We start from the raw sequence: 14,587 nt of genomic DNA on the forward strand, positions 1-14,587 counted from the left end.
GGAAGTAGATTGCCCAACCTTCCTTCCGAGGAGTGGCTGGTAGGTTTGAACCGCCAGCCTTCTGGTTAGCAGTCAAGTGCCTTAGCCACTATGCTTGCTTTAGCTACTCTCCATTCAAGGGCAAGTTTCACAGTCTCTTCTGACATCCATTTTGGTCTTTTCTTCCTTTCTTGTCTTTTTAATGACTTTTGCTTTTCTTCATGGATGATGTTCTTGATGTCATTCCACAATTCCGCTGTATGTTGGTCATTGGTGTGCAGTGCATCAGATCTTTTCTTTGGATGGTCTCTAAATTCAGGAAGGATGCTCAAGGTCATATTTTGGCTCTTGTGGACTTGTTTTAGTTGTCTCCAACTTCAACTTGAACTTGCACATGAGCAGTTAATGGTTCCACAGTCAGCTCCTGGCCTTGTTTTGGCTGAAGATTTTGAGCTTTTCCATCACCTCTTGCCACAGATATAGTCAATCTGATTCCTGTGTACTCCATCTAGCGAAGTCCTCATGTACAGCTGCTGTCTATGTTGTTGAAAAAAGATATTTGCAATGAATAAGTCATTGGTCTTGCAAAATTATATCATGCAACATTATTTCTATCTCCAAGGCCAAATTTTCCAATTACCAGTGATTCTTCTTTGTTTCCAACTTTTGCATTCTAATCACCAGTGATAATCAAAACATCTTTATTGCATATTTGGTCAGTTTCAGACTGCAGAGTTGGTAAAAATCTTCACTTTCCTCATCTTTGGCTTTGGTGGTTGGTGCATAAATTTGAACAGTAGTAGTATTAACTGGACTTCCTTATAGATGTATGGATATTATCCTATTACTGAGAGCATTGTTCTTCAGGATAGATCTTGAAACATTCTCTGTGATGGTGAATGCCATGCCTTTCCTCTTCAACTTGTCATTCCCAGGATAGTAGATCATAGGGTTGTCTGATTCATAATGGCCAAAACAGGTCTATTTCAACTCACTAATGCCTAGGATATCAATCTTTATGCATTCCATTTTATTTTTGACAACTTCCAATTTTCATATATTTATACTTCATACATTCTGTGTTCTGATTATTAATGGATGTTTGCAGCTGTTTCTTCTCATGTTGAGTTGTGCCACATCAGAAAATGGAGGTCTTGAAAGCTCTACTTTATCTATATCATTAAGGTTGGCTTTATTCTGATGAGGCAGCTCTTTCTCAGTCATATTTTGAGTGTCTTCCAACCTGAAGGGCTCATGTTCTGGCACTGTATCAGACAGTGTTTCGGGGCTGTTCATAAAGTTGTCCTGTAATATATCAGACATTCTTTCACTACTGTTCATAAGGTTTTCACTGGCCAGTTCTTTGAGAAGTGGATGGCCTCTTCCTTCTTCCAAGTCTGTCTGAGTCTGGAAGCTCCACTGAAACCCATCCACCATGGGCAACCCTGCTGGCACAGCCTCCAGCCTCACAGCAACATGGAAGCCACCACAGTACGACAAACTGACAGACAAGTTTGTCTCCCTTAGCTGTTTCAACTGCTCCACTCACTTCCTGGCCTTCCCCCCTGGGGGCTTTCCCCTTCTTACCTGTTCTAGCCACCAGCCCTGGCTCCCATCTCCTGCCTGGGGCTCTCCCCTCACATGTTCCTGCCAGTGGCCTTGGCTCCCACTTCTTGCTATAGTAGTAGGAGTAGGAATAGCAGTAATCATTCCTTTTTCATAACAATAAAAATGTAGTCAATCTGACTACATGTCTTTCATTGTATGCATATACCATATTTATCCATTCTATTACTATTGGGATTTGGGCTATTTCCAGTTTTGAGCTATTAGGAACAAAATTGGTATGAGCATTCTTATACGTATCCTTTGGTGAATTTTTGTATTTCCAATCAGAATCGACTCAGTGGCACACAACAACAACAGCATTACCTAGAAGAGGAAAATGTATTTGCAGTTGTAGCAGATACTGCCAAACAGCTTTCCAGAGTACTTGCATCCATTTACATAATTCTACCAGCAGTGTATGAGAGTTTATGTCCTCCACTCCCTTACCCCACTTGGTATTCTCATTTTTTTTTTTTTCCTTTTGGTTTCTTTTGTGCGGGTGAGTGGTATAGCATCTGATTTCAGTTTTTTGAAATTTGTTAAGACCTGTTTATGGCTCTGGTAGCATAGTGGCTAAGGCACTTGACTGCTAACCAGAAGGCAGGCGGTTCAAACCCACCAGCCACTCCTCGGAAGGAAGGTTCGGCAATCCTACTTCCGTAGTGATACTGCCTCGGAAACCCAAGGAGGGGTCACTATGAGTCGGGGCCGACTCGACGGCAAACAACAACAACAACAACAACAACATGGCTCATCATATTTTGGCAAATGTTCTATATGCATTTTAAAGAGTGTATATTCTGCAATTGTTGGATGTATTGTTTTATACATGTCAGTTAAGACAACTTTATTGTTATGTTCAATTTGTTGTCTAATTGACACTTTTTGAAAGAAAAATACTCAAATCTCTGATGTATGTAGGCTATTTTATTAGTTGCCTGTAAGTTTAGAATTATGTACTTCTTGTGAATTGAATCTTTTATAATTGTGAAGTGATCCTTATTAACCCTTATAAGTCTTTTGTTTTTAGGGCTATATTTCTGATATTAATACACCACCTCCTCTCTTAGGTACCAAAGACCAGGTCATACTGTGAAAATTGTCATGTGAAAATGGAGGATGACTACATTACCTAACTGTCAAATTACAAATTAATCAGACAGTAGATTTTTTTTGCTATTGTCATAAATGAGATATGTTGTATAACAACATAGTCAATAAGTGAAGAGTAGGTGTTCTTGTTAGATGCTGTTGAGTTGGTTCTGACTCATAGTGACCCCTATATACAACAGAACCAAACACTGTCTGGTCCTGTGCTATCCTTACAATCCTTGCGATGCTTGAACCCAATCATTGCAGCCACTGTGTCAATCCATCTTGTGGAGGGTCTTCCCCTTTTTCTCTGACCCTCTTCTTTACCCAGGATGATATCCTTCTCCAGGGACTGGTCCCTTCTGACAACATGACCGAAGTGTGAGAGATGAAGTCTGGCCATTCTCACTGCTGAAGAACATTCTGGTTGTACTTCCACCAAGACAGATGTATTTGTTCTTCTAGCAGTCCATGGTACCTTCACCTTTGGTGATATTTTTCACCAAAACCATAGTTCAAAAGCATGAATTACTCTGCAGTCTTCCTTATTCACTGCCCAGCTCCTCTATGCATATGAAGCTATTGAAAATACCACGGCCTGGGTCATGTGCACCTTAGTGTTCAAAGTGACATCTTTGCTGTTTAATACTTTAAAAAGGTCTTTTGCAGCAGGTTTGCCCAGTGCAATACATTTTTTGATTTCTTGACTGCTGCTTCCATGGACATTGATTGTGGATCCAAGTAATTGAAATCCTTGACAATGTCAATCTTTTTGAGGAGTATATGTAGCAATAGAAAAACAGAGTTTCTCCTGTTATGTACCTTATTCATGCTGAAATAATTTAAAATGCTAAATTTCCATTCAATTCTTGTCCATTGTTTTTAGATAAATCAAGCCTTTTGAAATTTCTTGGATTAGGAGCTAACTTCCTTTTAAAAATTTGTTTTATTATAGAAGACATTGTATATATATGGAATAATTTATAAAACATGTATATATGGTTTAAGAAGCTCTGGTGGCATAGTGGGTAAGGCATTTGATTGCTAACCAGAAGGTCAGTGGTTCAAACCCACTAGCTGCTCCACGGGAGAAAGATGAAGCAATCTACTCCTGAAAATATTTACAGCCTTGGAAACCCAGTGGGGTCACTATGAATTGGAATCGACTTGATGGTGTAAAGTTTAAATAAGACCAATATATATTGAATAATTTCCAAAACATGTAAATATAGTTTACATAAGGAAAATAAGGTCATTCCCTAGATATTATGATTCAGGTTAAATAATGTAATATCAACAATTTCAGAAATATTTTGTACATCTGTCCTTACCAGATTACATCCCTCTCCTACCCTCCCAGTAACTACTACCTGATTTCTGTTGTAATCATTCCCATTTCTTGACTATATCTCTAAACAATATATTATTGGTTTGCTTCTTTTTGAAATGTTCATAAATACAATCATACTGTATATATTCTTCTATATGCCTTATCATATATATTCTTCTGTCATTTGTTTTTTTATCTGTAGGCCTTTTTTCTTTCTTCAGGTTGGAAAAAATGAAAAAAGAATATAGAAATTTGAGTACATGGGTAGAAAAATCCAGCTATCTAGAAGACCTTCTTATGCCAGTATTGGAACATGAAACTAAAGTAATTTACCTAATACATTCTCCCATATATAGATTCAACACTTTTTATTAAAAGAGATTTCATAAATAAAAGTGATGGCCAGAGATTTATTATTTGTTCTTTCTATAAATACTATTCGTTGTTCATGTACCTTCCTATTTTAAAAACATGGCATTTAATAAATATTGATAAGGTTTAAGTTTGAACAGCTTTATTTAAATTTAATTTACATACCACACAATTTACTCATTTTAAGTGTACAATTCAATGGTTTTTACTATATTCAAGGAGCTCGGGTGGTGCAATGGTTAAGGCATATAGCTGCTAACCAAAAGGTCAATGGTTCAAAACCTACCAGCTGGTCCACAGGAGGAAGATGAGATAATCTATTTCCATAAAGATTTAAAGCCTTGGAAACCTTTTGGAGCAGTTCTACTCTATCCTGTAGGGTCACTATGAGTCAGAATCTACATGATGGCAGTGGGTTAATGTATTTGCAGAGTTGTGGCATCCATCACTACAATCAATTTTCTGACATTTTTTTTACCCCAAAAAGAAACCTCACACTCATTAGTTGACACTCCCAACTCCTCTATTCCCCATTAGCCTTTGGCAACAACTAATCTACTTCCTGTCTCTATAGATTTGCCTATTCTGAATATTTTATATAAATGGAATTAAGCAATAATGTGTCTTTGTGTCTGGCATCTTTCACTTAGCATGTTTCTGATTTTCATTCATGTTGTAGCATGTATCAGCATTTCATTCTTTTTGATTGCTGAATATTCCATTGTATGGATATACCACATTTTATTTATGCCTTCATCAGTCGGCTATTATGGATAATGTTCCTATGTACATTTGTATGTAAGTTTTTATGTGAACATATGTTTTCAGTTCTCTTGAGTATGTTATACCTAAGAGTAGAATTACTGGATCATATGGGAACTTTATGTTTAACTTTTTGAGGAACTGCCAAACTGTTTTCCACAGTAGCTACATTATTTTATATTCCCACCAGCAATGTATGCAGGCTCTAATTTCTGCATTTTTGTCAACGCTTGTCTTTTCTTTGTTTACAGTCCTAGTAGGTGTGGAGTCATATCTCATGGTGGTTTTGATTTACTTTGAGTTTTGATTTGCTATTGTCGCTATGAGTCAGAATCCACTTGATGGCAGTGGGTTTTTGGGTTTATTGATGACACAAAACAGCAATGACTTATGATATTGGTCACCTTTTCATGTGCTCACTGGCCATAGTATATCTTCTTTGGGAAAATATTTATGGAAATTTTTTGTTCACATTTCAATTGGGTTATTTGTCCTTTTATTGTTCAGTTGTAAGAGCTCTTTATATATTCTGGATCCTAGAACCTTATCAGATACATCGTTGTTGTTGTTGGGTGCCATCGAGTCAGCTCTGACTCATAGCGGCCCTGTACACAACGCAGCAGAGCAGCACTTGGTCATGCCCCATCCTCACAGTCGTTGCTGTGCTTGAGCCCATTATTGCAGTCACTGTGTCATTAGGGTCTTCCTCTTTTTTTGCTGACCCTCTACTTTTCCAAGCATAATGTCCTTCTCAAGGGTCTAGTCCCCCTTAATAGCATGTCCAAAGCATGTGAGACAAAGTCTGCCATCCTTGCTTCTAAGGAGCATTCTGGCTCTATGTCTTCAAAGACAGATTTGTTTGTTCATCTGGAAGTCCATGGTACTTTCAATATTTGTCATCACCAATGTAATTTAAATACATCAATTCTCCTTCAGATATAAAAGCAGGGGTTAATATTTGTAAAGGAGCTCTGTAGCATAGTACCTAAGGCACTTGACTGCTAACCAGAAGGCTGGCGGTTCAAACCCACCAGCCACTCCTCGGAAGGAAGGTTGGGCAATCTCCTTCCGTAGTGATACTGCCTTGGAAACCTAAGGAGGGGTCGCTATGAGTCTGGGCTGACTCAACAGCACATAACAACAACAACAACAACAACAACAATATTTGTAAATACAATCTAACCTAATTTTGATCTGGAAATAAAGGATTCATAGTGTTGTTATTGGATAAATAAAACATCATTGACTAATATCAGAGCCCTGAAATGGTAAAGTCATAACATACTGATATTTTTATGATTTTCAGTGCTTCTGTGATAATTGGGCAACAATGTGCTGCTGTAGGATAAATTGATTAGTGTTTACTAATAGAGAATTAATATTTTAGGGGAAATTTAGGTTCTAATTGAAAACTCAATAATTTTTTTTTTTTATTAAGCCCGGTAATCACTTGATAGTTCTTCTTGGAAATTTGGAGAGATTTATAGTTCTCACATTGCCACTCATGAGAGAACTCACACTTCCAATTTCAAAATGTACTACAAAGCTATGGTAATTAAAATAGTCCAATAATGGCATAAGGATTGACATTTAGACCAGTGGAATATAATTGAGTCCAGAAATAAACCCATGCATCTTTAGTCAAATGATTTTCACCAAAGGGGCCAAGACCATGCAGTAGGGAAATGAATAGTCTCTTCATTAAATGGTGCTGAGACAACTGGATCACCATATGCAAAGAATAAAGCTGGACTTCTACCTTATACCATACTGAAAAATTAACTCCAAATGGATCAATGATCTAAATGGAAGAAAGAAATCCATGAAACTCTTAGAATAAAATAAAGGGGATAATCGCTTTAAACAGTTTTTAACAATTGATTTTTGTTTATGGCACCAAAAGCACAAGCAACTAAAGACAAAATAAATAAATTGGACTTCATCACAATTAAAAACTTGTGCATCAAAAGACTTTATCAGCAAAGTGAAGAGACAAACCACAGAATAAGAAAAAATATTTGGGAACTATACATCTGATAAGAGTTGAAAATCCAGATTATATAAAGAATTTCTACAACTCAACAACAAAAGGACAAATAACCCAGTCAAAAAATGGGCAAAAGACTTGAATAGACATTTTATCAAAGAAGAAATATATATGGTCTCTAAGTCCATGAAAAGATGCATAACATCATTAGACTTAGGGACATGCAAATCAAAACTACAATAAGATACCACTTCACCCCATTAAGATGCCTATTCTCAGAAAAATGGAAAAGAACTAGTTTTGGTGAGGATATGGAGAAATTGGGAACCTCATTCAGTGTTGATGGGATTGTATATATTGCACAGCCATTGTGGAAAAGAGTATAGCAAGGATTGCTGAGGATGGCGCGGGACCGGCCATGTTTTGTTCTGTTGTACATGGGGCCACTAAGGGTTAGAAATGACTCAACAGCACCTAACAACAACAAATCAGACATTGTTACACTCTCCACATCCCCTGCTTTTTCAGAAGCATACTGCCACATCCTTCTTCCCAGTCTTAGTCTGGAAGCTCCACTGAAACATACCCACCATAGGGGACCCTGCTCTTTGAAAAACCGGTGGCATAGCTTCCAGCATCACAGTAACACACAAGCCACCACAGCAAGACGAACTGACAGGTGAGTGGTGGAAAACTCTATGCTGAGTGAAATCAAAACAAAACAAAACAAAAAGCTCACTGCCGTCGAGTTGGTTCCTGCTCATAGCAGCCCCTCCTTGGGTTTCTGAGGTGGTATCTCTACGGAAGTAGATTGCCCAGTCTTCCTTCCGAGGAGCGTCTGGTGGGTTTGAACCACTAGCCTTCTGGTTAGCAGTCAAGTGCCTTAGGTACTACGCCACCAGGGAAATAAGTCAGGCACAAAATGATAAATATTGTTTGATCTGAAATGAAATATGTGAAATATCTAGAATAGGCAAATGCGTAGAGATTAAATTTTATTACTCATATGAGAAACAGGTGGGAAGGGCAATGGGGAGTTATTGCTTAAGGGGCATTGAGTTTCTGTTAAGAGTGAGGAAAAATTTGAAACAGATGGTGGTGATAGTTACTTAACATGGTGAATGTAATTAATGTCAGTGAAATGTATGTGGAAAAATGGTTGAAATGACAAATGTTTTGTTCTATATTTTACCAAATATAATTTTTAAAAGGCAATCTATTTCCTGGGAGTATCCTCTTATACTACTTGAAGTTACAAAACTATATAATTGGTCTTGTGATCTTTACCTTGCATACACTCGTCATTCAAAATCTCCATGCGCTCCTGAATATCCTCTTCCTGGAACATCAGCCCCCAGCCAGCGTATACCTCTGCTTAGAGCAGCGTTGTCTGGATGGCTTTTCAAACAAATGTATCTTCTTCCTGTCCTTTGTAAATTAAAAAAAAAAAGTATATAGTATTAAAAGAAGTTATGAAGGCAAAAGAAAACTGTTAATCTCATCTCTTTAAACCTTTCCACAATATATTCTCTTTGCTTTGCTTTTAGAGAAGCAGTAAGATACTTAAAAGCCTGGGTAATGATCAGTTGGAAGAAAAGACTGAAACGTCAGGTTAGGAAACTGATTTCATTTATTTCTTTGGTATTTATTGGTAATGTCATTGAAATCAAGCTAGTTATATCACAAAAAGAAAATCCGTAATTTGCTTTAAGTGGATTTTTTTTCGTTAGGAATGGAATGTGTACTCCATTATGGTTTTGCTATATAGTATTTATATTGTAACACTTCTGAAGAGAAAAATGAACATAAGAGGTTTTTTAATGCTTTTTTACTTTTTTAAGGATGAGAAAAAGTTAGATCTTTACTGTGATCTGTGAAAAGCTATGTCTGTTAAAGATTGTGAACCATCTTCTGCTTTGATATAGAGGGGTGTGGTGGGGGAAGGAGAGGGAGTGAGAACTAAATTAGAGAAATCTAAATTCAAGAATTTACTACAGAGTATCAGTAAGACATTTAATTAATGGAAAATACTTGTAGTCTTGTTAAAGTAGATGCATAATACTGTATCTTTAAAGTCTTGGGTTCTTCAAGTGTCCAATGTTTATTTATTGTCATAAGACTTTTTGTTGTTGTTGTTGTTGTTTGCCGTCGAGTCGGCCCCGACTCATAGCGACCTCTCCTTGGGTTTCCGAGGCAGTATCACTACGGAAGTAGGATTGCCCAACCTTCCTTCCGAGGAGTGGCTGGTGGGTTTGAACCGCCAGCCTTCTGGTGAGCAGTCAAGTGCCTTAGGCACTCTGCACATCAGATTAATCATCCTTCCTCTCTACTTCCACTTGCCTCGCTGTATCAGGCTTTGGTATATTCATATCCTAACATCTGGGAGTCAACCAGCCTAGTAGTAACTATTGCATCCCCACAGCTTTTACTTTTTCTTACTTTACTCAAAGAGTCTATTTTGAGTCCCATTGGATCATCTAGTGACTTCTCTCTTTTCAGTATTCCTAATAGCCTCCTCTAAGGAGCCCTGATTAAGTGCTTAGCTGCTAACTGATCCACTTATGAGAAAAAGAGGTGGCAGTCTGCCACTGCAGAGATCACAGCCTTGGAAACCCTCTGGGGCAATTCTACTCTGTCCTATAGGATAGCTGTGATTTGGAACTGACTTGACAGCACACAACAACAACGATAGCCTCTTATAGATGTATATCTATATCCTCCTATAATGTTGTAACTAACATTTATTGATCACTGTGATCTAGGCACTGTACTTGGATTATTAGTCCTCACAACAATCCATTGAGGGATGTATTATTCTCATTTTAAAAGGTGAGGAACCAAAATCCCATTGCCATCAAATAAATTCTGACTCATTGCAACCCCACGGGACAGTGTAAAATTGCCCCATAGCATTTCCTAGGCTGTCATCTTTACGGTAACAGATCACCACATCTTCCCCTGACCCCTACGCCACTGAGCAGCTGATAGGTTCAAACCAGTGAATTTTGGGTTAGCAGCCCAACGTGTAACCACTGCACCACAGGGGCTCCTTACAGAGGAGGAAATTGAGGATTAAACAGATTAAGTAATCAGATTAGATTAGAGATTTGAGATCACCCAAACCAAAATCTACTGCCATGGATTCGAATCAGACTCACAGTGACCCTCAGCCACTAAATCAGTCATAAAAACCAAAACCAAACTCACTGCCGTGGAGTTTATCCTGACTCATAGCGACCCACATTGGGTTTCCAAGGCTGTAAATCTTTATGGAAGCAGAGTGCCTCATCTTTCTTCTGTGGAGCAGCTGGTAGGTTTGAACGCTGACCTTTTGGTTAGCAGCCAAATGCCTTAACCACTATACCAACAGAGCTCCTTAAATCAGTCACAGGTCACTTATTATCTGTATAATTTTGGGCACCTCATTTTTCTGAGCCTCAGTTCCCTCATATGTAACATGGCATAGTGGTAGTTTATCTCATAGGAATGCTACAAATATGTGAGGGGCAATATGGTTAAATACATGGACTCTTGGATTAAACTGACTGGGTTAAATTCCACTCCATGACTGATTTCTTTTCTTTCCTTTCGACTTTGAACAAACTATGGTCTGTATTTGTTTTCATATGTTATGGATCTGAAATCTTACCACTGTTTGCATGTCTTCATTTTACCTCCATACTTGTTCACTTATGACTCTCTCAGTCTCCCCAGAGATTCCTTAGTCTGTTTTAACTAGTTTTATTTTCGGATAACTGCTTTGTGTTAAAGAGCTCTTTGTTCTTGTTAAGAAAAAGTGATAGTATTTTACCAGTATACATACATATAAATGATGTGTTTATTGTTGTATGTAAAATAAAATACTTTTATTAATTTTCTTTAACAGATGGCCCTCTTATAGACGATGACGTTAAAACTACTCCAAAGAAGGTAAGGAAAAATTTCCTAATAGCCATTATCTTAAAAAGGGTAAAATGTTTGTAAATGGAGAAATGTTCATAGGTCAAAAAGGTAAAGAATCCAGGAAGGTATTCAGGTATTTCATGGTCATTTCTGTTGTAGCAGTATCTGTACAGTTACACAGTTAATTTACACTAAACTATGCTCTTGAAAGGAATGAATCCACGTATAATAGTGCTGTTGAAAAATATATATAACGGGTCAAAAGGTGATGAAGAAGAAAAGAGAAAGAAACAAGTAAGAAAAATGCATGAAGTTCTGTGTGAGGTCTTAGAAATGGATACCACAGACCAAACCATGTTCTTACTGTTTTTCACCAGAAGCTTCTAATTTAACACATTGTAAACTTTTGACATGAAGTAGCAATGATCATATAGTAAAAACCAATGTAGAGAAAGGAAAGACAATATAGAGAATTTTTTATAATGCTAAATTGATTTAGTTTATGATACCATTCTTTGTGCTATTTGCTATTAAAATTGCCTTTATTTTATGATACATTTGTGATTTTATGGTATTGTTTTTCATACTATTTTGTTATTAAATTTTCCCTTATTTTATAATGCATTGATGATAGTAAAATATCATACACCCCAGATTTTCTTTTTGAGGTGTTACTGACTTATAAAACCTGGACATATGAGAATCACTGCTTTATTAAAAAAAAAAAAAAAAAAAAAAAGAATGATCATCTTTATGGACAATGTCTCATGGTCCATGGTTTTAGGCAAGTAGAGAACAGGGGAACCCAAGCTGATACACCTCTCAACTCTTATATATAATAAGAAATAAAATAATTTACAATTAGCAGTCACTTGTTATGATAAAATATAAGGCTAAAAAAAAGTCCACTTTTATTCATTCTAAGTATTTCCTAGTTAATAGTGATTAATTGGTGGCTTTTTTTATTGAAATATTTTCTAGCCACTGGAGAATGATAAGACTCTGCCAAACCTGATTCTGCCAACTTTGAAGCTATCATACGAAGATAGTTCAGATGCCTTTCCTCCTGAAAGTGATGAATCAGAAAAACAACTATATCTACTACACACAGACTCTTCATTGTCCATTCCTTCAACAACAGAAGAGAACAAAATACCACCTTCAGATGAATACGAATATTATTCACAAGAAGAAAAATTGAAAACTAGATATTCAAGCCTTATTAAAACAGACTCATCTCTATCAGAGGTAAAGTTGAGAAGTATCTATCTAAATCCAGGTAGAATAAGGAGGAGGAATTTAGATTCATCTTCAAAAGAAATTAGGTGGCAAAGCAACAATGTAGGCTTAGCCAGAAGGAAGAGCTCAGGCTTGGTTTTCCCAGATTCAAAGTCAAATGGCAGTTTTCAAAGCCAAGATCCAAAAGAAGACCTTGCACTAAACGTATCTCCCTCACATTAGAGATATAAAACTAAGAAAAACAAAAGAGCTTATTAAAGAAATTATATGTAAATAAATTAAAAATGCATTCAAATGTCTCCAAGTGGAACTGTGTTTAAATATATTAAGCATTTCCAACCCTGCTTATACTGATCAAGTGTAAACCTCACAGATTGGTACAAAATGCAGCTGAAAGTGTAACAACAATAACAAAATGTAAATTTAAAGGAAATTTAAAAGGCTGGGAAATTACTTCATTGGAAAGTTTTAATAAAACTTTTGTGTTATTAAAAAAAAAAAAAAAAAAACTTTTGTGTTATAGGAAATAGCTTTCATTTTTCCTGTTACAAATAATTTTATAGTTCAGTATGAGAATGTAAATTTAATAGTACAGCAGAGTAAAATTTTTCTCAAAATGTCAGTTATTTCATCTAAATTTTTTAATTTTGCTTGAATCACTGTTATAGGTAACTCATAAAGCAGTGTAAAAATATCTGTAGGTCAGAGGGTAAAGAAACTGAGTTTTTAGTAAGGCCCTGCCTCTAGATATTTTGACATGCTTGGGCATCTAAATCTCTAGACCTACTTCATTATCTTGTGAATGGTAGATTAGAATAGGACATTTCTAAATTATCTTCAAATAAAAATACAATAATAATTTTATTAAATATATCTAGCTGGGAAATTATTCTTATTTATCTAAATTGGTAGCTTGTCCATTGTAATTTAAAAAGATTAACTTAGTGGAAAATTTAGCAATGGAGAGAAGCATGGAAAAGAAAATTAAGAGTAGCTATAATTATTCTACTACAGTTGACACTTTGATTTCCATTCAGTCTTTTATGTACATATCTTTTGTTTCTGAAAACTTGATTCAAACTACACATAATTTTGTATTATGCTTTTATAAAAACTTAATATTATTATAAGCATGTTACCTGAATTAAAAATTTTCAAGGTAAAGATTATCCTCATATATGGACAGTCCACAGTTCTTTTAAACAGTTTCCATGTTGTTTGACATTACATTTGAAATGAACATTCTTTTACATAACTATTTACTTGGATATTCTCATATATTCATAGAAATGGCCTGCAGCCAAATTGCTGTCCTGAAAGATTGTACCACTTTACATTCTTACCAGTGGTATTTGAGTAATATTTGTTTTTCTTTAATGGTTAAAATTTTTCCATACTTATTAACCATTTTGATTTTCTCCACTGTGAGTAGGCAGATCATGTTCTTTCACCATTTTTTTTTCTTTTGAGGAGCTTTTTTAGTTATGTTTGACAGTCTGTTTATGCCATATATTAAGGTACTTAAGTTTGTCCCTATTTTGTCTTCAATGAACTTTATTCTTTTAGATTTTACATTTAAGTCTTTGATCCATCTTGAGTTAGTTTAGGTACAGATCTTGTTTCATTTTTCTGCAAATGGATATTGAATTTTGCCAGCACCATTTGTTAGAGAGAGTGTCTCTTCTCCGTTTAATGGATTTTGGCTCTTTGTCAAAGATCAGCTGACCATAGGTGGATGGATCTATTTCTAGGTTCTCAATTCTGTTCTACTGGTCTGTGTGTTTTTAGTTGTACCAGTAACAGGCTGTTTTGACTGCTGTGGCCATACAGTAGGTATTGAAATCAGGGAGTACTTTGTTCTTCTTCTTCAATAGTGCTTTGTTTATAGAAGGTCTTTTTCCTTTTCATATAAAATTAATGATTGGCTTTTCCATGTCTTTAAAGAAAGCTGGTGGAATTTGGTCAGGATTGCATTGAAACAATAGATTGCTTTGGGTAGTATTGACATTTTCACAATGTTCAGTCTTCCTATCCATGAGCGTGGCATGTTCTTTCATTTATGTAGATCTCTTGTAGTTTCTTGTAGTAGTGTTTTGTAGTTATCTTTGTGTAGGTTTTTTGTGTCCCTGGTTAAGACTTTTCCCCAAGTATCTTCTCTTTTTGGGAGCTATCATAAATTGTATTGCTTTCCTTTTCAGAGATCTTTATGTTGGTGTAGAGGAATCCAACTGATTTTTTTTTTTTTAATTGTGATTTGGGTGAAGATTTACAGAGCAAATTCACTTTCCATACAGCAGTTCACATATACTTTGTCT

At 36.1% G+C, this 14,587-nt stretch overlaps 1 protein-coding gene across 1 annotated transcript in view; it reads left to right on the forward strand.

Annotated features, from left to right (window-relative positions):
- Positions 1-14,587, forward strand: part of C2CD6 (C2 calcium dependent domain containing 6) — a 190,900-nt gene that overhangs the window by 93,988 nt on the left and 82,325 nt on the right. Inside the window, exons 10-13 of the mRNA XM_007936057.1 lie at positions 4,231-4,333; positions 8,678-8,741; positions 11,017-11,060; positions 12,015-12,281. Of these exons, the coding sequence (XP_007934248.1) occupies positions 4,231-4,333; positions 8,678-8,741; positions 11,017-11,060; positions 12,015-12,281 (478 nt within the window). The remainder of the gene's footprint in view (positions 1-4,230; positions 4,334-8,677; positions 8,742-11,016; positions 11,061-12,014; positions 12,282-14,587) is intronic.

The sequence above is a fragment of the Orycteropus afer genome, unplaced genomic scaffold (assembly GCF_000298275.1).
Source record: "Orycteropus afer afer isolate SDZICR_OR568_19922 unplaced genomic scaffold, OryAfe1.0 scaffold00002, whole genome shotgun sequence".
In the NCBI taxonomy this organism is placed as follows: Eukaryota; Metazoa; Chordata; class Mammalia; order Tubulidentata; family Orycteropodidae; genus Orycteropus; species Orycteropus afer.